The following is a 24,642-nucleotide window of genomic DNA, read 5'->3' on the forward strand; positions in this document are numbered from 1 at the left end:
AAACTGACGTTTCATGACACTGAAGTGATATCCAAATATTGTCACTGTAGGCAAAGGGTTATTGTTAAGAGCATCCAACTTCCCATCCATCATCCAATTTCCCATTTATCTCCTCACACCTTTTCCCATTTAAAAGCAACGAAGGTAATCACTAATTGAATTTTTCTGTTGTCATTGCACTTGCTTCTTCAACCCCTCTGTGTACGAGTTCGATTAGTGTTTCACTTCTTTACTGCTGGCTGGGAATACATATGAAATGACAGAGAAATTGGATCTCTCTACTTCTCAAATACACCTTATAATAATAGCATCATAAACTACCTCATGCTGCTGACTTTTAATTCATCCACTCACCTTTTCATAAGCAAGAACAAACTCATGTTCCTTCCCGAGCCCTCCGGATTTAGCCTCGATGGAAGGGCATCCGGGTACATAGCCAGTGAGCCGGGTAGAAATGGCACACGGTCTGCAAATAGCCCCAGGATTTCCACAATGTTCGGATGTGGAGGTAGGCGACGTACACGGCTGGCCAACCTGAAAGACAGCAAACAAATTGGCATATTTCACACTTACACCTTACTGGGATTACAAGAAGATGACAGAAATGTGAGAGACTAATAACAACACAACAATAGTAAAATTATTTCTGGAATTCCAATTGTTTTCAAGTACACTCTCCTTACACCTTAATTAGCTTCTCACAATATTATGGACTTCCTCAACAAAAGTGAAGATCTCCAAGTACCTAGGTTTACAGTCGAGTACAGTGCACATTTTAATTTCCACAATATTTTGACAACTTCCTCAAGGTGTATACACAGACAACGAAAAAAAATTCCCGGATATCCCATTTCAAAAAAATACTTTTTCCCGGGCAAAAATACACTTTTTCCGTGCTAAGTGACAGTAGGTTTTCCGTAGATTTTTCCCTCGGAACTGTAAAAAAAAAAAAAAAAAAGTGTGGAGAGAGGTTTTGGAAAGACCTTCGATGTACAGCAGAATATACGCTGCATATTTTCGTATTACAAAAGTATAAATTCAAATTCCACCAAACACAGCAGGTTGGTTTCCGGAGTGTTGAAATTGAGATTGCGATGTCCTTTTGTAAGCCAATCATATCTCATGCCACGAGATCTCGTCAGCCAATGATAGCAGGTATTCAGAGCATAGGACACATGCTATAGTCAGCCAGTAGCAAGATCACTGCTACATAGTGCGAACACACAAAGAATAGAAGTTAATGGTTTACATTAATATACATAGTATAGCTATATGAAAAGCTAAGCTTTCACATATAATATTGGTCTCTAAGATTAAAAAGCTTCAAGAGAAGTTAAGCTTTCACATGTAATATTAATCTTTGTTTGCATGTGTTATACTTTAAGATGAATCACACGAATGTGCCAATAGATTTAAAATAATGACATAAATGTCTGGTCTTATGGGCTCGAAATTCTTGTAAGTGGCTGGTCCTCAAAGTGTTCAGTTTCAAACGCTCTGCGATTTAAGAAACTCATCCCACTTCCTCACACGTAACATAATTCATCTTGCGTAAAAAGAACTTTACTTTGAAAGTAACGCTTTTCAAACCACCGTTCATTATACTATCACAAGACTGTTAGAAATAGGTTCGAAATTTAGCAGTTGCCACAGAGCGCCTGAAAACAGACATTATTGCATGGGTGCAGCTGCAGTGGTGTAGGAAGCCCGCATGTTCGTATGTATAAAGCACTAATAAGGCTTACATTACGCAATATAAGAAACAGGTCATCAGAGGATACGCCAAGAGCATTGGAATTTTGGAAAACATACTAAAATGCATAATTCGGCTCGAAGTGTATATTGTCTTTTTTTTTTCCCAGATTCACAATGAAGTAGGTCCCATCTGACATTAAGCTTTTCAGTGTAGTTTTTGGGATATAAATTTTCTTGGAGTAACAGTACTGTACTATCTCATATTTGGTTCTTTATTATGGTATAATGCCATACATGGCAGAGGATGAAAATGTGTATTTCGAATTCAGCGAATAGTTGGGACCAGCCAAAACTGTGGAATGAAGCACTTCGTTTCAGATAAATTGATTGCTTCAGCGGAAGGATTGTTGTTTGTTGTTGTGGTCTTCAGTCCTGAGACTGGTTTGATGCAGCTCTCCATGCAACTCCATCCTGTGCAAGCTGCTTCACCTCCCAGTACCTACTGAAACCTACATCCGTCTGAATCTGTTTAGTGTATTCATCTCTTGGTCTCCCTCTACGATTTTTACCCTCCGAGCTGCCCTCCAATACTACATTGGTGCCTCAGAACATCTCCTACCAACCGATCCCTTCTTCTAGTCAAGTTGTGCCACAAACTCCTCTTCTCCCCAATCCTATTCAGTACCTCCTCATTAGTTATGTGATCTACCCACCCAATCTTCAACGTTCTTCTGTAGCACCACATTTCGAAACCTTCTATTCTCTTCTTGTCTAAACTAGTTATCGTCCATGTTTCACTTCCATACATGGCTACACTCCATACAAATACTTTCAGAAATGGCTTCCTGACACTTAAATCTATACTCGATGTAATAAATTTTTCTTCTTCAGAAATGCTTTCCTTGCCATTGCCAGTCTACATTTTATATCCTCTCTACTTCAACCATCATCAGTAATTTTGCTCCCCAAATACCAAAACTCATTTACTACTTTAAGAGTCTCATTTCCTAATCTAATTCACTCAGCATCACCCGACTTAATTCAACTACATTCAATTATCCTCATGTTCATGTTCACCTTATACCCTCGTTTCAAGACACTGTCCACTCCATTCCACTGCTCTTCCAAGTCCTTTGCTGTCTCTGACATAATTACAATGCCATCGGCGAACCTCAAAGTTTTTATTTCTTCTCCAAGGATTTTAATACCTACTCTGAACTTTTCTTTCGTTTCCTTTACTGCTTGCTCAATATACAGATTGAATAGCAACAGGGAGAGGCTACAACCCTGTCTCACTCCCTTCCCAACCACTGTTTCCCTTTCATGTCCCTGGACTCATAACTGCCATCTGGTTTCTGTACAAATTGTAAATAGCCTTTCGCTCCCTGTATTTTGCCCCTGCCAACTTCAGAATTTGAAAGAGAGTATTCCAGCCAACATTGTCAAAAGCTTTCTCTAAGTCTACAAATGCTAGAAACGTAGGTTTGCCTTTCCTTAATCTTTCTTCTAAGAAAAGTCGTAGGGTCAGTATTGCCTCACGTGTTCCAATATTTCTACGGAATCTAAACTGATCTTCCCTGAGGTTGGCTTCTACCAGGTTTTCCATTCGTCTGTAAAGAATTTGCGTTAGTATTTTCCATCCGTGACTTATAAAACTGATTGTTCGGTAATTTTCACATCTGTCAACACCTGCTTTCTTTGGGATTGGAATTATGATTAATAAAGCCAAATTTCTTTAGCAAACTGACAAATAACTTCATTGTTCTGCAAGGCAACTAATGCTTGACTGCTAATAACTTGGAAATAAAATAAAATCAGAAAACTGAAACTCATAATATATTTTTGCCCTCCGTAATTATGTGAATGTATTTCAATTCACTTGATAGCTCCCGGCCACAAATCCATTTTCTTTTCATTTGACGTGGGAGCTGTAAACGAAGAGGAAACTGCAAAATTACTTAACGCAAACATGGGTCACGTGGAGTCTAACCCCTCCCCACTACAGTTCAGACAACTCTGCACATGTGCGAATCTGACAACCAGGGCTCACAAGAATTTTTTTTTTTTTTCCGTTAGCGTCTGGCTGCTTGCTGCTACTGCCAATACAGCTAACAGCCACACTTCAAGTAGCAGGAAATGGGAGAAGCTACTGCTCATTAGTGAGTCAACTGTGCATGCACATGAGCCCATTGGCAACTGGTCAAACGAACCGAACGTAAACAGTTGTGACGTCACGCTCACAGAAAGTAGTTTATTGTTACGAGGTATTACATAGTCTTCGCCCTAATGTCTTTGACATATTTTTGCTGTTTGCAGACGCTTGTGCGTGCACGGTGTTTTGTTGTTGTTAATGGTGCATTTCCTTTGCCACTAAAGTTTTATTTTTTTCCTCTTGTTTATATTTTTTTGCTGCAGTATCATTCTCCACTAGCAGGATACAGTAACATTCTTTGCTAGAGAATCAATTCTTAGCAGTCAAAATTACAAAAATTTAACTGAAAGCTAAAACAATGAAAGAGTCACAGAATTCCGAAAAATTCCCAGTTTTCTCCCGGATGAAAAAATTCCCAGGTTTCCTGGTTGACCCGGGTTGTATACACCATGTTCCTTCACTGAAAACTGAGAATGAAGTGCTTATATCAAAAAGGGTGCAAGACAGGGGTGTAGTGTTTTGGCCCTGCTGTTCAATCTATATACGAGGGCTATCCACAAAGTACATTACGTTTTGGAATTAAAAATAAATAAAGTATTGGAAATTTTTTTTATTATATACAGATGAAAGCCACACTTGAATACTACTTTTCTACATAGTTGCCATTTAAATTAAGGCACTTATCGTAGCGATGGACGAGCTTGGAAATTCCTTCGTCGTAAAATTCAGCCGCCTGCGCCTTCAACCACATGGTTACCTCTTCTTGAAGCTGTGTGTCGTCATCAAAACGCTGCATAGCCAACCACTTCTTCATTGCTGGGAATAAGTGGAAGTCGCTCGGTGCCAGGTCGGGACTGTACGGCGGATGAGGAAACAACTCCCACTTAAAAGATTCGAGAACTTCACGAGTGGCATTTGCTGTGTGTGCCTGGGTGTTGTCATGAATCGGCAAGATCTTTGAGCCCAACTTTCCCCTGCATTTGTTTTGTATTGCTCTTCTGAGGTTGTGCACAGTTTGGCAATACCTTTGAGAGTTTATTGTAGTGCCTCTTTCCAGGAAATCCACAAAAATCACACCTTTTCTGTCCCAAAAGAGGTAACCACGTGGTTGAAGGCACAGGCGGCCGAATTTTATGACGACGGAATTGCCAAGCTCGTCCATCGCTACGACAAGTGCCTTAATTTAAATGGCAACTATGTAGAAAAGTAGTATTTAAGTGTGGCTTTCATCTGTATACAATAAAAAAAATTTCCAATACTTTATTTATTTTAATTCCAAAACGTAATGTACTTTGTGGATAGCCCTCGTATAAGAAGATATGTCGGAAATGAAAGAAAGGTTCAAGAATGGGATTAAAATTCAGCGTGAAAAGATATCAATGAAAAGATTCACTGACGACATTGCTATCTTCGGTGAAAGTGAAGAAGAATTACAGATGTACTCAATGGATTGAACAGTCTGATGACAGAAAATATGCATCGACAGTACACTGAAGAAAGACAAGAGATCATGAAGAGTAGCAGAAATGAGACTAGCGGCAAACTTAAAATCAAAATTAGGGGGCCATAGAGTAGATGAAGTTAAGGAATTCTGCTGCTTTGGAAGCAGAATAACAGACGATAGATGAAGCGAGGAGGACATAAAAGTGTTTTTTTTTTTTTATTCTTGTGCAATATTAGAACTGTGATCAAATGACTACTAATTTTTTTTATAACTGCATTTATGTGATTTAGGACCCAAAGCAATGGTGATATGTGCTTTTACCACAGCCCATTTATAAGTAGTTAAACCCAGGTGTAAGTGTATTTCCCATTTGCAGACATTAAACAATGTGTCCCGACTTCACATGTGACAACAGTAATGATCTCACGAGAAGTGGACACCAAATGTTTTAGAAGTTTTTATACACCGCGTACAGCCTGCTACCACTAGATGTCAGGCACATCCAGAGGTGTAAGACATATTCTAATAAATATAGTAAAACCACTATGTATGCTTCTCAAATTCCACAAAAGAAATATTTTCCCACATCTGCTGGAGAAACTACTTTGGTGGTAAGCATACTTCCCAACTTCCCACGGCCCTAAAAACTGTATTTCACAACAATCACAAACTGCAACATAGACAGTATACTGAAACAGATGCCAAGAGCTTACATAAGTGGTGCAACGTATTCCAATAAATGCAGTAATGAAATACGAATACGGGTAAGTATAATAACCCGGGGCTGGCGACAGGATTAAGACACTAGAATACATCCTACGGTACTATAGTGTGCTCCAGAAGGAAAACTGTAGGGGTGGATAGAGCTTAGAACACATCCGACAAATAAACAGGTGCTACTCTAAGATCAAGAGGTTGACACGAGAGAGGAATCTGTGGCTGCCTGTGTCGAATCAGTCAGAAGACTAATGGGCAGACACCGGAGAAGGGGAGGGGGGGGGGGGGTGGAGTAAGGCCAAGAGGGAGGAGCAGCACCTGTGGAGCACGGAGTCACTGCAGTTTTGTGTAAAAACTGGTACAGAACAAATCATTATTACAGGGTGCATATGCGGACAAGGAGAAAAAAAAAAATCCCGGATTTTTCCCGGTTAAGAATACTCTTTTTCCCCAGGTGAAAGTACATTGTTACACATTAAATGACAATATGCTTTCCCTCAGAGCAGTAAAACTTATCAATCCTTTGAATTGTAAATGTTTTATACACTGACGTAGAGCTTCCTGGAACCTAGAAAAACAACCAACGTATTTTGGAAACATCTTTGATATGCAGTGTCATGTACACTGCATATTTTCATATTGTTGTTGTTGTGGTCTTCAGTCCTGCGAATGGTTTGATGCAGCTCTCCATGCTACTCTATCCTGTGAAAGCTGCTTCATCTCCCAGTAGCTACTGCAGCCTACATCCTTCTGAATCAGCTTAGTGTATTCATCTCTTGGTCTCCCTCTACGATTTTTACCCTCCACACTGCCCTCCAATGCTCAATTTGTGATCCCTTGATGCCTCAGAACATGTCCATCCAACCGATCCCTTCTTCTGGTCAAGTTGTGCCCCAAACTCCTCTTCTCCCCAATTCTATTCAATACCTCCTCATTAGTTATGTGATCTACCCATCTAATCTTCAGCATTCTTCTGTAGCACCACATTTCGAAAGCTTCTATTCTCTTCTTGTCTAAACTATTTATCATCCATGTTTCACGTCCATACATGGCTACACTCCATACAAATACTTTCAGAAATGGCTTCCTGACACTTAAATCTATACTCGATGTTAACAAATTTCTCTTCTTCAGAAATGCTTTCCTTGCCATTGCCAGTCTACATTTTATATCCTCTCTACTTCGACCATCATCAGTTATTTTGCTCCCCAAATAGCAAAACTCCTTTACTACTTCAAGTGTCTCACTTCCTAATCTAATTCCCTCAGCATCACCCGACTTCATTCCATTATCCTCGTTTTGCTTTTGTTGATGTCCATCTTATATCCTCCTTTCAAGACACTGTCCATTCTGTTCAACTGCTCTTCCAAGTCCTTTGCTGTCTCTGACAGAATTACAATGTCATCGGCAAGCCTCAAAGTTTTTATTTCTTCTCCATGGATTTTAATACCTACACCGTATTTTTCCTTTGTTTCCTTTACTGCTTGCTCAATATACAGATTGAATAACATCGGGGAGAAGCTACAACCCTGTCTCACTCCCTTCCCAACCACTGTTTCCCTTTCATGTCTCTCGACTCATAACTGCCATCTGGTTTCTGTACAAATTGTAAATAGCCTTTCGCTCCCTGTATTTTACCCCTGCCACTTTCAGAATTTGAAAGAGTATTCCAGTCAAAATTGTCAAAAGCTTTCTCTAGGTCTACAAATGCTAGAAACGTAGGTTTGCATTTCCTTAATCTATTTTCCAAGATAAGTCGTAGGGTCAGTATTGCCTCACGTGTTCCAACATTTCTACAGAAGCCAAACTGGTCTTCCCCGACGTCGGCTTCTACCAGCTTTTGCATTCATCTGTAAAGAATTCGTGTTAGTATTTTGTAGCTGTGACTTATTAAACTGATAGTTTGGTAATTTTCACATCTGTGAACACCTGCTTCCTTTGGGATTGGAATTATTATATTCTTCTTGAAGTCTGAGGGTATTTCGCCTGTCTCATACATCTTGCTCACCAGATGGTGGAGTTTTGTCAGGACTGGCTCTCCCAAAGCCGTCAGTATCTACCGTATCTTCCTTCGCTGTCGGCGTTGTCGTGGTTACCGTGAGACACCGTTATACCAAGAGGAAAGGCGCGTCGATATTAGAGCATGAGATATGATGACCTTAAGCCATTGACAACACACAACGGTCACGGTAGCACCTGATTCCTGAATAGCTGCAGTAGTTGAGGATCTATGAACTATCCCCTGCTGACCAGGTCCCCAAAACTTAACTCGTAACGAGATTCCTTCAAAGCAAATTGTCGTAACGATCGTCTATAAAGGCTTCGTACAACGAGAATAAATGTTACGGGTTATGGAATAATAACAGATACGACCAAACTGTCTTGTCTCTTTTGCTTTATTTAACATAACTTCGTTCACAGTTTCATTTCGCATTCACCACTCATTCACCGAAACCCTTTGATGAACAGTTTTGGTTGCTTAACACCAACAGTCAATGATAATGATACAGCTTTTCTCCTTTTTATAAATTGAAGCCCGCTCTCCGTGATATAATAAAAAAAAACCGGTCTCAATACCGCGTGCCTCGTGAGACGCGAATAGACTTATCCGGGAATTGACCGCCCTGTAGGTGTACTCAATTTAATGACCACACTTCACTGTCGGCTATTTCGCGTAACTGAATGTCCATTTGTTAATCTGATTATACACTGTAGCTATTTAAAATTCGCCCCTTTATTTTTCACAACGCACAATTAGCAGTTCGTTACTTGTTTTCTTTTTTTTTTTTCTTCTAAGAGTAAACGCAAAAAAAAAAAGCCGCCGTATCATCGTCTTAGTCGATATAAAGCAAAACACCTTAATATGCCCAATTTTACTTCTCCTTATAGGATCGGCTACCTTACTCATTAATTTATTTCATATTATTTCCAATAACGCTGAACAGGTATCGCCGTTATATTTTAATTGTATTCGAAAGCATGTTACTACTATTATGACCGACCAAATCGTAACAAATCGTGCGGCATGCGTTTTTAACGATAACTTTACGCTATTCAAGTTCCGTTACAGCTATCTTGACTCGTAATGTTACACGGCCCCCCAGACTGTGATGTCTTGAAGAGGGTTCCAGACAGAACAGGCTTATTTTGTTTTTTGTATACTGTGACAGGAGAGGGTATTTGTTTCGGCGAATACACTCACTCTCAGATTCACTCAACAAGTCAGTACATACATTCTACAATATTTAAGTTGAGTTAATGGGCCTAGACAAAATGCCCTTAACTAAATTCCACATTTGTTTATAGGTTGTCTTAGAAACACTTCGCACTGATCACTTCATATTCACACCACTTTTTTTTTCTTGGATGAAGCCCTCAGTTCTTCAACCGACTGTGCAAGGCAGGGATCACAGCCGGGTTCGACGATTGGCATCCTAGGCCAAAACCCTTATCAGGCCACTTGTTTAACCAGAGAGGATTTGGTCCTTTTCTTTTCCTCTTAATTCCACTTTTAAATCATCCATCCTCGCTGTTCGGTGAGAGGATAAATCGTATTTCAGCGTCGTCATTGTTGCTGATACCAAGAAGGTATCTCATGGAAATTGTTGGTACATTCTTTAATTTTCTTTGTAAGTTAGCATAAGTACGTATTTATCCATTGGTGCTTTTATTTAGTCCACTGAGTGTAGTCTTGCTATCATTCAGTGTTTCTTGGATCTATATTTTGCTCATTATTGATAATACTTCTTCAGGTCTATGTGAGGGAACAAGCCTTTAATTACATCAGTATCACAATCTGCCAGGAGGTAGCTCCCTTCATGAGGTATTTTCATTATTTTATATGGACCTGTATATAAATATTGCCATTTCTTATTCAGTCTTTTCCTGGTTGATGCTTTTGGGTGATTTCTCAATAAAATTTCTTCCCCTACATCATATGTGACTACTTTCTTCACATTTTTATCAAAACGGGTTTTTCTCAATTGTGCTTGATGCTTCAGGTTTTCGTAGACCTTCTTCACCATATCTTCTTTCTTGGTAATCTTTTGTTCTATTGCAGGTAATTTCTTCATCCATTCTGGCACAATACTTTCACCAAATACTATTTGGTTAGGTGAATAACCTGTCGATAAGTGTGGTAAGTCATTATACACTTTCTCAAATTCATAAACCCAATCGATCCATTTATAATGTTGTTTGGGTATGTACGTCCGTAAAAATCTGTTCAACTCTCGGAAGATTCTTTCAACCGGATTTCCACAAGGGTAAAATCTTGAGATGTAAATGTGCTGGATTCCTTGTTCTTTCATAGTGTCTCTCCATACTTTGCTTGTATAATAATCAGCGTTGTCTGTCAAGATCATTATAGGTTTGCCAAGCTCAGTTATATAGTTGTTGATAAATTTGCGTAACATGGGTCGAACGTGGAGATTTTTCAAAGGATATAATTTCACATATTTTGAAAAGAGATCATAGAAAGCCAATACATATTTGAACCGTCCACGTGTCACGGGACATGGCCCACAGACGTCACATGACACCAACATTAAAGGTTGTTGTGGGATGATAGGATGTAATTCTATCTTCTGACAATAGTTTATGGGTTTCGCCTTCTGACATATTTTGCACTTCTTAATAATATTTGTAGCTATACGTCCCAAATTTGGATGATAGCGGTATTGTGCTATTTTGGCTGTACATTTAGCGGAACCAAAATGACCCCAATTCAAGTGAGTGTACCATACTAGTGATTCTAAATATTTATTTGGAACACAAACTTTCCAAACATCTTCTTCATCCTTCCTCCGATACAATATTCCTGATTTTAATTGATACTGTTCTTGAGAGTGACTTAGCGTTTTGCTTTCAACAGCATGCCTAATGGCTTTCCACAACTTATCATCTTCTTGCAGTTGTGGAAGACTTTGACATAGCTGTGAAATCTGCCTCTCACAATATTGCCTTGATAAATTCATGACTTTAAAGTCAATAGTCCGTTCTTCACACTCGTCGTCATTCTTTCTTTTCGGTAGTCTTGAAAGAGCATCGGCTATGATGTTGTCTTTCCCTCTGATGTATTTGAGCGTAATATCATATTCTTGCAGTAGCAAGGCCCACCGGGTTAAACGTGAATGGAACATCCTTCCTGTTAAAATAAAAGATAAAGCTTTGTGGTCGCAGAATACAATGATCTTCTTTCCATATACAAAATAGCGAAACTTTCTAAGTGACCAGACCACGGCCAGTACTTCCAATTCAGTAGTACAATATGCACGTTCACAGCTAGAGAGTGTTCTGCTGGCAAACCCAATTATCTTGATGGTACTGATATCTTCTGGATTGTCCATCTGGAAAAGAGTGGCACCCAATCCTGTTTCAGAAGCATCTGCAGCAATATAAAAATCTTGATCAAGTCTCGGATGATGTAACAGTGGAGCATTAGTCAAAACATTGCGAATGGTATCAAAAGCTTGTGTGCATTTGGAATTCCCCTCCCACATGACATTTTTTCTTAACAGCCGTAACAAACAGTCTTGGCTTCCTAACTGATTGGGTAAAAATCGTCGAAAAAATGAAACTAAGCCGATAAATGACTTTAATTCCATTCTATTCTTTGGATAAGCACATCTGTTAATCGCATCCATCTTTTTAGGATTTGGTTTTATCCCTTCAGGAGTGATTATATGTCCAAGAAATTTCAATTGGTTATGAGCAAACTTGGATTTGCTCAAATTTACAGTAACTCCGTATTCCAAAAATTTCGCAAAAACTCTTCTTAATAAGTCCAAATGTTCCTCCCAAGTTTCAGAAGCAATTAACAAATCATCCACATATAAAGTAACTTCATTCAAAAGGTCTCTGCCCAGTACGGTATCTAATGCCGATATAAAAACACCACCGCTTATTTTCAACCCAAATGGCACGACAGTAAACTGGTAACTTCGGCCCAGAAAAGCGAATGCAGTATATTTTCTAGATTCTTTCGATATTCTAGTTTGCCAATATGAACTACGCATATCCAAAGAAGTTAAGAAGCGGGCACCATAAAACTTTTGTACTAACTCTTCTAGGTTCTCCGGTCGCGTTTGTACAGGTATAATGATCTTATTGATCTCTCTGGCATCCAACACCAATCTGATGTCACCATTGGGTTTAATTACCGCCACAAGAGGGTTACAATATTCAGAATCTGAGGGCTCAATAATACCCCATTCTAACATTTTATTGATTTCCTTTCTGACTACTTCTTTCTTTGCCAATGGGATAGAATAGGAAGTACGACAAAAGGGTTTATGTGCATACGTCTTTATATGGTATTCAAAGTCTTTTATTATACCCGGACGTTTACTAAAAATTGACTGATATGCTTCCAACAAGTAGTACAGTTCATACCTTTGGATAACAGATAAATATTCTGATTCTAACACCTTTTCCTGCAATGACACTTTATACATCATTTCTTCAGAACATTCAATAAGGCATATATCATACACATTTTCATCATCAGTACTGACATATTTTACCATTAGATTCATACACAATTGATTTGGAATTACTCGGCCCTTTCTCAGGGTGGTTGTCAAAACATTACCATTTGAATTAAATATACATTCACCTTTCTCTAAATTATTGATTGCACCGGTCTCACATAAAAAATCCAAACCCCAGATACATGGTACTGTCATTTTAGGAACAACCAGGAATGTACTTTCTATTTGAGCCCCCTGTATTGTAACGTCAACACGTACCTGTTTCACAACTTTTTGCATTTTTGCGCTGAACGCGCCAGACACGGTACATCCTGAGATAGGAAAAGTGGGCATTTTTACCCCTCGGCTTATCTGTTTTAAACAGTCCAACGTCATGACACTAATAGTTGCTCCAGTATCAATTAATATTTCAACATCAACATTATTTATACTTGTTGGAATTATTGCCTGTAAAATTTGTCCACATTTATTAGAAACTTCAGGTTTTTCTTCAATTAATTCATCCCTTATATCCTGATAGTTATTGTACCTTAATACTCTCAGTTCAAATTGATGCCTGCCTTCCTTCTCCTTTCCAGTCATCCTAGGAAGACATTTGGTGACTGGTATTAGTTTAATCTATCTCGTTGAGTCATCGGTGGGGGTTCATGAACTTCCACAATCCGTACAGTATGATCCGAGTTATGGTATTCACCCCGTCGCACATTGGAGGCTCCTTCACCCATTGGTATAACTCCTTGTGCTGGATGAGGACTCGAGGCATTTGTTCCATCCTGCCGATGAACATTATGCTTCGAATTATCTTCCCAAGGTCGAATGCAATTGGGTTCATCACTTGGGTACCTGTTACTCTTATTAATATCACTACTATGCACATTTGCGTCACCATATCGAGGTTTACCTATAGCACAGTAAGTATCTCTTCTATATTTATTATAATCATTGTTTTATTGCAACCATAGGATGAAGATTGACCACGCTCCTGTGATGCGGGTTTGACCTGGTTTTCGGCATTATTATTATCATACGTTAAATTATTATTATAATTATTCGTATTACTATGAGTGTGAATCGACATTTGATTACTACTGATTTGTCTTGCGTCTTCCATAATCATATCTATAGAGTCAATCACCGACAAGAATTGTTCTACATCGTGGTCAGGAACATTTATTAACTTTTCACATATATTTATGGGCAACCTTCCCTTCAAAATTCTGATCACTTCCTTGTGAGAAATTGGATCACTCCAATAACGTGTCTTATTTATGTACTTTTCAAAATATTGCCTTAAAGTACTCCTTTTACTGTTAAAATACTCAGGTTGGTAAACCTCTTTTCTTAATTTCTCTTTTTTACTCGACGACCAGTATTTAGCCAAAAAAAGTTGTTCAAACTCAGCGCAAGTATGGCAACTTTCACTTACTTCGACGGCCCATAATGCGGCTTCTCCGGTAATTTTGGATACTATAAATTGAAGTCGGTCGTGTTCTGACCAGCTACGCGGAAATATTCTTTTGAAATTATTGATAAAGATTTTCGGATGCAGGTTGTTCTTTTCAGTGGAGAATGTTGGGAATTGTCTACTTTTAAAAATGCTGTTCTCCACCTTTAAAGAAGACAAATATCCTCGCTGACCAAAAGAATCATCATCTTTACCAACCGAATCATCAACTTCCCAATGCAAATTTTCACCACAATTGTACTTCGTTTCATCACATGTTCGGTTGTTTTTCGACCTATTCTCCGAATGTTCGTCCTCTGTCAACAAATTTTGTGATGACTTTCGTTCTAACTCCGCCAATTTATGATTGGTTTCCTTTTGCCATTTAGGTAACTCATCAACTATTTTCTCTTTTATTTTCTGAATTTCGCTAGTGAAGAGCTTAATTAATTCATCATTTCTACTTAGGTGCTCATTGATATTTTCATTTGGCTGGGATCCAATAGTAGTCTTAACCTTGTCTACAATTTCATTTCCTTTTATTTCTATCCATTCAGATAGATCTTCGTTAAGTCTTTTAGTTTGATCTACTAAATACTTGTCAATCCCCTTACGAGCATCGGACTCAAACTCGACTATTTGTTTTGATAGCTCTTCTATCTGTGCGCTAGCATTGAAACAGCTGCTTTCACACTTAACCATCCTATTGGACAGGCCATCATAACTCTTCGAAACTACCTCATATTTCTTTTCTACGCCATGAAGTTTTCCCATTAAATTATTATACTGCCTTTCTAAGGTGTTAGAAAACTCTACATCTAGTTCTCCAAATTTCGCATTTAATAGAGTCTCCCAGTCCGCCTTTAATTCTTTCTTAGTATTTTCCAGTTTATAATCAAAGGTGTTCAGTTTGCTTTCCAAAGAATCCATTTTAACTTCTAATGAACCAAATTTGGCCTCAAATTTTTCATTTAACTTTTGATTGTCCTCTTTTAATTGCTTATTATCTTTTTCTAGTGAACCAAGTCTTCCATTCATTACACCCATTTGAGTATTTATTGATACCAGCATATCAAAAATTTTTTGATTAATATTTCCATTTTGAGGATAAACTTGCTGATCTACTTCCGAAACCTCAAGATCTTTATGTTCTCCCACGCTGCTTACCTTACTTATCATTGTATTTGAATCTCCTAACGGCTCTAAATCAATAACTGTATTATTATCTGTACATGTCTCCTGTCCCACATTGAGCTCATGGGATGCATCATCCCTATCCTCTTCACTTTCCTCTCTCTATCTACTCATGACTCTACTCAACTGCACATTATCATGTATTCTTTTCGTTCGTTTTGACATGAGTATTCACTACCAAGACATACACTTATTTTCACTATGTATTTATATATATTTATCTACCGAAATCACAACCCTCAACTTCCTTTTTTTTTTATAATTATACAGTTATTTTAATCATACCTTGTAGTATCGCTCACTTTTAGCGATTATTGAAGAATACCTCTTTCATTGGACAGACTCACTGGCTGCTACAATATTTTCCAACTCTAGGGTTCGTAAATCCGGATAACACTCGACTCGATGCAGCAATTCTCCTCGATCGAGCCCCACGTTGGGCGCCACTTCTACCGCATCTTCCTTCGCCGTCGGCGTTGTCGTGGTTACCGTGAGACACCGTTATACCAAGAGGAAAGGCGCGTCGATATTAGAGCATGAGATATGATGACCTTAAGCCATTGACAACACACAACGGTCACGGTAGCACCTGATTCCTGAATAGCTGCAGTAGTTGAGGATCTATGAACTATCCCCTGTTGACCAGGTCCCCAAAACTTAACTCGTAACGAGATTCCTTCAAAGCAAATTGTCGTAACGATCGTCTATAAAGGCTTCGTACAACGAGAATAAATGTTACGGGTTATGGAATAATAACAGATACGACCAAACTGTCTTGTCTCTTCTGCTTTATTGAACATAACTTCGTTCACAGTTTTATTTCGCATTCGCCACTCATTCACCGAAACCCTTTGATGAACAGTTTTGGTTGCTTAACACCAACAGTCAATGATAATGATACAGCTTTTCTTCTTTTTATAAATTGAAGCCCGCTCTCCGTGATATAATAATAAAAAACAAAAACCAGTCTCAATACCGCGTGCCTCGTGAGACGCGAATAGACTTATCCGGGAATTGACCGCCCTGTAGGTGTACTCAATTTAATGACCACACTTCACTGTCGGCTATTTCGCGTAACTGAATGTCCATTTGTTAATCTGATTATACACTGTAGCTATTTAAAATTCGCCCCTTTATTTTTCACAACGCACAATTAGCACTTCGTTACTTGTTTTCTTTTTTTTTTTTTCTTCTAAGAGTAAACGGAAAAAAAAAAAAAGGCGCCGTATCATCGGCTTAGTCGATATAAAGCAAAACACCTTAATATGCCCAATTTTACCTCTTCTTATAGGATCGGCTACCTTACTCATTAATTTATTTCATATTATTTCCAATAACGCTGAACAGGTATCGCCGTTATATTTTAATTGTATTCGAAAGCATGTTACTACTATTATGACCGACCAAACCGTAACAAATCGTGCGGCGTGCGTTTTTAACGATAACTTTACGCTATTCAAGTTCCGTTACAGCTATCTTGACTCGTAATGTTACAAGTAGTTCCAATGGAAGGTTGTCTACTCCCGGGGTCTTGTTTCAATTCAGGTCTTTCAGTGCTCTGTCAAACTCTTCACGCAGTATCGTATCTTCCATTTCATATTATGAAAGTGTAAATACAAATTACATCAAATGCAGCACTGTAAGTACTAAAACAGAGAGGACTGACACACTTTTGACAGCCAATCATAGCTCATGTCACACAACATGAATGCTGTCACGCTCATCGGAAGCAGCTCACTGTTATTTACTGTCGGCGGACACGTGGGTGTGCGCTGTGTTTTCTTTGCAACTTGAGTTTTATTTTGGTGTTATTCTCTTGTTTATGTTATATTGCTGCAGTATTATTCTGCAGTAGTGAGCAACAGTAAAATTCTTTCTTAGAGAATCAGTTTTCACAAGTCAAAATTATGGAAACTTTGCTGAAAACTTAAAACAATGAAAAATTCCTGAAATTCTAAAATGATGTCCAGGTTTTTCCCATATTTTTCCCAGATGACAAAATTCCCCAATTTCTACTGAATTATTCACTAAAAACTATATAAAAATGGTTGTTTTTCATTTACAGCAAGAATTATAGCAGAAATGTAAGATATCTATTTGGCCATGCCAAACAGAACTCACATCTACAGTTTTTCTGTTCACAACTGATATATATTCTGTCATTAAGATCTTTTCTCTAACTATGAACTGCAAGCTGCTCAAAAGGGAATGTATCTAAACTCTCACAATTCCACGTTATCAGTTTCTCCAGTCTGCCTGCCCAAACAAAGGACTGTGGAACAATGGCCTTCCCTATGACATGGTACCACATCTGATAGCTTTGTTCTCTTTAGAGGAGGAACTCAGGAGTGTCTCATCAATAACTGGGCCAGTCCGCTATCAGCTCATGTCACCAGAAATTGTGGAGCAACAGCAGATTTCCACGGAGACAGTAAACAAAGCTTCAGGTGTCACAATACAAAACCAATCCGCAGCAACTCCAGAATACAATTTTCCTTCACGATGCTTATCACTGTGTCACAGGTCTCTATAGTGATAACATTCTTGGCAAGAGAGAGAATTGAAAGCCAATGCCATGATTCACCACTAAATCTAAAGCAACAAAATGTCTTCTATACATTTTATAGCCAATTTATTACTGGTAAAGATGTGGAAGAAATTCTGTCAAATATAAGGAACTGAATCTGATCACGTGCTCCCATAATACTTTTAACAACAACATACTTTTCACCAGTATGAGTTGCTCTTTAAAAAATAAATACATAAAAACTTCATTTACTACCAGTTTTAATTGGATAGATCACAAGGCCCCACATAGATGATGCACGACAATTATACAGCCCATGGAACACTTTAAAATAACTCTGTATAAGCAAATGACTACATATAACCAATTAAATGATACAGTACACTAAAGCCAAACTCTTTCAGTGTGTTTTTTTTTTAATTGTGCTGGTAAGTTAGTTTGGAAAAACTGGGTGTCACTGTCCATAGTTAGTGAAAACTGTGACGAATCTGCAAGAAAGCATTTTGGGGTTAGAATTTGCTCATTGTCAATTGGCAGTGTGTGTGCAAAGAGCATTCTGTGGCAAATCATACAGTGCACCACCAGTTTACAACAGCATAGAGGAATGGCACAAGATATTTGATGATGACAGTCGTCTGTGTGATTCAAAACATTCGGGCCAATCAGGCGTGTCAAAACAGACAGTGAATTGTGTTAAGGATGGAACACTGTATAGTCCCACAAAGTAAACCAATCGAGCTAGTGGAGACCCTCTGCTAACAGTCTGCAAAATCGTCCATAAGGAATTAAAGAGTGACACCGAAAAATTTGCACCATCTGCAAGCCTAAACAGTGACGGCAAATTGCACCATTTGCAGTTCTGCACTGATAAGCTGGAACCATCTTAAAATGGCATCTTGAGAAGCAAATTAATCATCAGGCACGAAGCCACTTTTCATCTTTTGGGAAAGGTCAACCAACACAACACACACACACAGATACGGGTCAAAAGGAATAAACTGTCCAACATGTTTAACAGCCCGATAAAGTTAGTGTGTTCTGTCCTGTGGGTAACAAAACTGTCTGCAGACCTTCCCTCTTCGCTAAGGGAACTGCCGTCATATCACCTATCCCAACATACTGGACTTTTGGCTCGTGCCACAATCTGAAGGTGATAGAAGGGATTTCATCTTTGGACAGGATGGCGCACCTCCACATTTCCAGAATAGTGTGTAAGATTACCCAAACGGGGCACTGTCACATCACTGCAGCGGCTGCGTATACGGACTTGACGTCCCATGTTTCTCGTGTGGGTATACATCGTTGGTAACATTTACATTCCATCTCTACCACAGAAGCTCAAAGACTTGCGACACCAAACCACATCTACTGTTCTTACTACCACTCCTGATATGGTGCATTGGGTATGGGTACGGTTGGACTACCTGTTAGATGTATGACCTTTGATGAAGGGTGGACAGGTAGAACAACTGTAAACATTGCAAAAAAACTGAGTGTTTGTCTACTGGGGACTTTATCATTTGTTATGTTGTTTTTTTTTTTTTTTTCATTTATCCGAAGCAACTTTTTGAAATTATTTGTTGATTTAATAATTACTCTTTACTGTTTTCCCAGTATATCTGCCTTTCAACAGATGTCAACTGCACCCTTTCAATTTCGCTTTGTGCCTCTTCCTTAAGCAACACAACATGTTTGATAATATCGTCAAATTGTTAATATATTGACTGCCTGACAGAGCATACTGTCAATACTTAGAATATTGATAATCAAAAATATTCTCAGTGCTGTCAACACATACTGAGCATGGGAGATTGAGAATTGACAGTTCAACAATATTCACCATTCAAATGTTGACAGAGCTTCACAAAAAAGCCGCACAGTGTTTCAAATGTTTGTGTTTTCAGTTTGTCTTGTGCATATTGCACCTCAGATTCAATTTGTAAAATAGCCTTTTAACTCAAAATTGTTTTAATGGGCCTACGTAAGGGTAATTATTGTATTTGCAACATCAGGGTGGTCGTCAGAGGATTATAATCAGAGTGCATTCTTCATTAATTAAAAATAGTATCCCTAATAAAATTACACAGGATTAAAATTAAATTGGATTAAAATTAAACAGGATTAAAATTAAACAGGATTGTGAAAAAGCACTTCTGATTCTAAACTTATGTCATGTGTGTGCAACAAGTAGTACAGCTGCGAATTACAAGTCAGTCCCACCTAATTAACACAAAATGTAAGAACAAGTTTGTACACTGATTACCTGAATATATCCTTGCCTATCAGCCTTGTGAACTACCACTTTAACGTGGTGGTTAGATCCGTGTGTCTCTATGATCCACAGAGCTATATTGGAAGGACCTATCCTGCTGCAGGGAGGGGGGGGGGGGGGGGCAGCGGCTTCTACATCTACATTTACATGACTACTCTGCAATTCACATTTAAGTGCTTGGCAGAGGGTTCATCGAACCACAATCCTACTATCTCTCTACCATTCCACTCCCGAACAGCACGCAGGGAAAACGAACACCTAAACCTTTCTGTTTGAGCTCTGATTTCTCTTATTTTATTTTGATGATCATTCCTACCTATGTAGGTTGGGCTCAACAAAATATTTTCGCATTCGGAAGAGAAAGTTGGTGACTGAAATTTCGTAAATAGATCTCGCCACGACGAAAAACGTCTTTGCTTTAATGACTTCCATCCCAATTCGTGTATCATATCTGCCACATTCTTTCCCCTACTACGTGATAATAAAAACGAGCTGCCCTTTTTTGCACCCTTTCGATGTCCTCTGTCAATCCCACCTGGTAAGGATCCCACACCGCGCAACAATATTCTAACAGAGGACAAACGAGTGTAGTGTAAGCTGTCTCTTTAGTGGACCTATTGCATCTTCTAAGTGTCCTGCCACTGAAACGCAACCTTTGGCTCGCCTTCCCCACAATATTATCTATGTGGTATTTCCAACAGAAGTTGTTCGTAATTTTAACACCCAGGTACTTAGTTAAATTGACAGCCTCGAGAATTGTACTATTTATCGAGTAACCGAATTCCAACGGATTTCTTTTGGAACTCTTGTGGATCACCTCACACTTTTCGTTATTTAGCGTCAACTGCCACCTGCCACACCATAAAGCAATCTTTTCTAAATCGCTTTGCAACTTATACTGGTCTTCGGATGACCTTACTAGACGGTAAATTACAGCATCATCTGCGAACAACCTAAGAGAACTGCTCAGATTGTCACCCAGGTCATTTACATAGATGAGGAACAGCAGAGGTCCCAGGACGCTTCCCTGGGGAACACATGATATCACTTCAGTTTTACTCGATGATTTGCCGTCTATTATTACGAACTGCGACCTTCCTGACAGGAAATCACAAATCCAGTCGCACAACTGAGACGATACCCCATAGGCCCACAGCTTGATTAGAAGTCGCTTGTGAGGAACGGTGTCAAAAGCTTTCCGGAAACCTAGAGATACGGAATCAACCTGAGATCCCCTGTCGATAGCGGCCATTACTTTGTGCGAATAAAGATCTAGCTGCATTGCACAATAAGGATGTTTTCTGAAACTGTGCTGATTACGTATCAATAGATCGTTCCCTTCGAGGTGATTCATAATGGTTGAATACAGTATATGTTCCAAAACCCTACTGGAAACCGACGTCAATGATATAGGTCTGTAGTTCGATGGATTACTCCTACTACCTTTCTTAAAAACTGGTGTGACCTGCGCAATTTTCCAATCTGTAGGTACAGATCTATCGGTGAGCGAGCAGTTGTATATGATTGCTAAGTAGGGAGCTATTGTATCAGCGTAATCTGAAAGGAAGCTAATCGGTATACAATCTGGACCTGAAGACTTGCCCGTATCAAGCGATTTGAGTTGCTTCACAACCCCTAATGTATCTACTTCTAAGAAACTCATGCTAGCAGCTGTTCGTGTTTCAAATTCTGGAATATTCCATTCGTCTTCCCTGGTGAAGGAATTTCGGAAAACTTTCCTGTCAGTCCCGCTCGACTCTCACTTTTTCAACCCCGTCAGTGTTAGACTACAAGGCCTGGGATGTCTTTCATTTTCACTCTCTAGCCTCAACTTACGAGGAGTGATGGGATGACTTTTGTAATGTTGGTTAAGATCCCTGATATTTTTGTAATGTAGGTTAAGATCACTGATATCATGCCCTGCAGCCATTTACCCCCTGGACCTTCATTTGCAAGTAATTCATATTTTTTTTTTTTTTTTTTGGAATTTTGCACGATGCTCTAGAGCTTCAAACGAGAAATGTCACACAGACTGGTCTTGTAGCATAATTGCTATAGCAAGAGCCTCTTATGCAAGGACTGTGGGTTCAAATCACATGAAGTGCTTTGAATTTTTTTTATTTTTAAAACTGTCAAAAATGATCTTTATCATTGAAACTTCCTGGCAGATTAAAACTGTGTGCCCGACCGAGACTCGAACTCTGGACCTTTGCCTTTCGCGGGCAAGTGCTCTACCATCTGAGCTACTGAAGCACAACTCACGCCCGGTCTCACAGCTTTACTTCTGCCAGTATCTCGTCTCCTACCTTCCAAAGGCAAAGGTCCCGAGTTCGAGTGTTGGTCGGGCACACAGTTTTAATCTTCCAGGAAGTTTCATATCAGCGCACACTCCGCTGCAGAGAGAAAATCTCATTCTGGGATCTTTATCATTATTTTTATTCAATTAGTAGGTTTAAACGTAAGTTTTTTAACACTTAGGCACCGACACCCGTAAAAATAAGGGCGTGCGCGACCTGCCCAAAAGTCCGGCGCCCGTAGTTTTACTGGCGCGTGTTCTCGTTCTTCCTCTTCTTTCCTTTGTGTGTTCTTACGGCTCCCACTTGTCTGGGAGGCGCTGCACGGACTGTAGTTTGAGTATTGGTCACTCGATGGTGCGGGCATGCTGTGGAAGGGTGTGCTTCCCTTTTTATTTGTCGGGTTTTGTGAGCGGCTTTTTTTTCCCGCGCGGTCTCAGTAGCGTCGACATGGCGAAGCGTGGCTTGACGGACGAAGAAATTGCTCAAGAGTTATATAGTGATTTAGAAGGAATTGATGTTGATTTGTCAGAGGAAGATATTGTAGATGACTCTGACGATGTGGACTATGTTCAAGAAGTAGTTTCTGGCAGTTCAGATAAAGAATTCTGACAACAAAACATCTATAATTTTTGTTCAGATTTTCACTGAAAACACTCTCAGTATGTAATTATGATTTTATTTGCAAATACTTATGTTCTGATAGACTCAGAAGAGGAGAGCAGATGTCCAAGCACTTCAGCAGCAAGTAATCCCGTCGATATTGTCCTGAATAACGAGTGAGACTAACGGTGAGTGGGAAGCCGAGACGTGCACGCAGCACTGATTCTGAGGAAGGTTGGACAACTACTGATGGTGCATCAGATACCGATCTATTCTCAGGACAATTTGGAATATGCAATGTTGTCAGTTTAGACCAGAACAGTGCACCTCTAGAATTTTTTTCATATTTCCTAACAGACAGTATGATGAAACATATAAAAGAACAAACTAATCTGTATGCTCAACGATGCATCAGGAAATTATGAAGCACAAATTCCCTTTCACCCACCTGCCCATTATCAAAGTGGAAAGGAGTTACACTTATGGAAATAAGGAAGTTTCTGGCAAAGTGTGGCGAAAACACACAAGCTACCAGCATAGTGAATGTAAAGTAGCATTGTGCAAAATGCCGCACTTCAAAATTTACCACACAAAGGACAAAATTGCATCCTAAAACAGTTACAAGAGGTTACTGTAGATAAGACATACTGTATCCATCATAATTACAATTTTTGTGTAAAATAAAAAAATTTCCTTCTAGAAAATACAGTGAATATACCTTTGACCAATTTTTACTTTTTTCAAAAACAATGTTATAATAATAACGCTTGTCAAAAGTATGTATTAATTCAAGAGAAAGGTATTCTATATGGTTTTAAACAAGAAAGTCTAGGTTTTTCAATAAGAGTAATTTTATTGCTATAACTGAAACCTTTTATGAGTTGTAGTAGTTTAAAATACATTAAAATTAGCCAGTCTCTATGGTACACACTCTCGCGCAATGGCTCAGGACCCAAAGCGTTAAAATTTCTGTTCCCTTGTCACACCATTTTAACCATTCTATTAAGTTTTTCCAATAGCTTTCATTTTTTCTTCCTGTAATTCTTTTTCTGCTGAGAATATTTAGGCATGTGATCTCAAATGTTTCCATGTATTGATGGCAATTTAATTTCTTAAATTTTGTCATTCTACATTTTCATCCATGTTCTTGACTCATTATTTCTGTTCTTCAATTTGCTTGAATTTCATTTTAGTTATAAGCTCTTCATTTGGATTATTTTGTCCATTGTGCATTAATAATTTAAGTTTTACGAGTTTGTTTGATAATTACCACTACAGAAAATATAGACCCCGTAATGTAAATTACATTTTTAAACCATTGCACATACAAACAGATTATTTCATCTTTAGTTTTTCAACCAATAGATCGGTATTTTCAAATGTTTAAATATTATTTATAGATAAATAAAAGTAATTAAATTCTCATGCAGAAAGATCAGACAGATAAAGAATGATGGGAAGAAAAAAAAATGGGATCAATCGAAGTTAATTCAATGATTAAAATGATGTAACAAAGAAACAAAAATAATTTTTTTTATTAATTGAATAAAAATAATGACCGAAATCAATTCTATAAAGATTTAAAAATAAAAAATTTTCAAAGCACTTTATAAGATTCGAACCAACAACCTCTTGCTTATGAGGCTTGTACTATAACCATTATGCTCCGTGAACAATCATTATGACATTTTTAAATCTTTAAGGCATCACAAAAAATTAGCTATATTGTTTGCAAATGAGGATCCACCAGGGTGAATGGTTGGAGGGTGTGATACCTGGAAACGTAACCTACAAAGTGGTATAGATTGT

General features: G+C 38.6%; 1 protein-coding gene across 2 annotated transcripts in view; it reads right to left on the reverse strand.

Moving 5' to 3' along the window:
* LOC126427091 (serine/threonine-protein kinase Pink1, mitochondrial) overlaps window positions 1–24,642 on the reverse strand; it is a 121,690-nt gene that overhangs the window by 46,710 nt on the left and 50,338 nt on the right. For both annotated transcript variants that reach the window (XR_007576530.1, XM_050089278.1), the window contains exon 4: window positions 355–534. Coding sequence is in view for 1 of the 2 variants with exons in the window: in XM_050089278.1 (XP_049945235.1) it covers window positions 355–534 (180 nt within the window). In the remaining variant the exon portion in view is untranslated. The remainder of the gene's footprint in view (window positions 1–354; window positions 535–24,642) is intronic.

This window comes from Schistocerca serialis, chromosome 11 (assembly GCF_023864345.2).
Source record: "Schistocerca serialis cubense isolate TAMUIC-IGC-003099 chromosome 11, iqSchSeri2.2, whole genome shotgun sequence".
In the NCBI taxonomy this organism is placed as follows: domain Eukaryota; kingdom Metazoa; phylum Arthropoda; class Insecta; order Orthoptera; family Acrididae; genus Schistocerca; species Schistocerca serialis.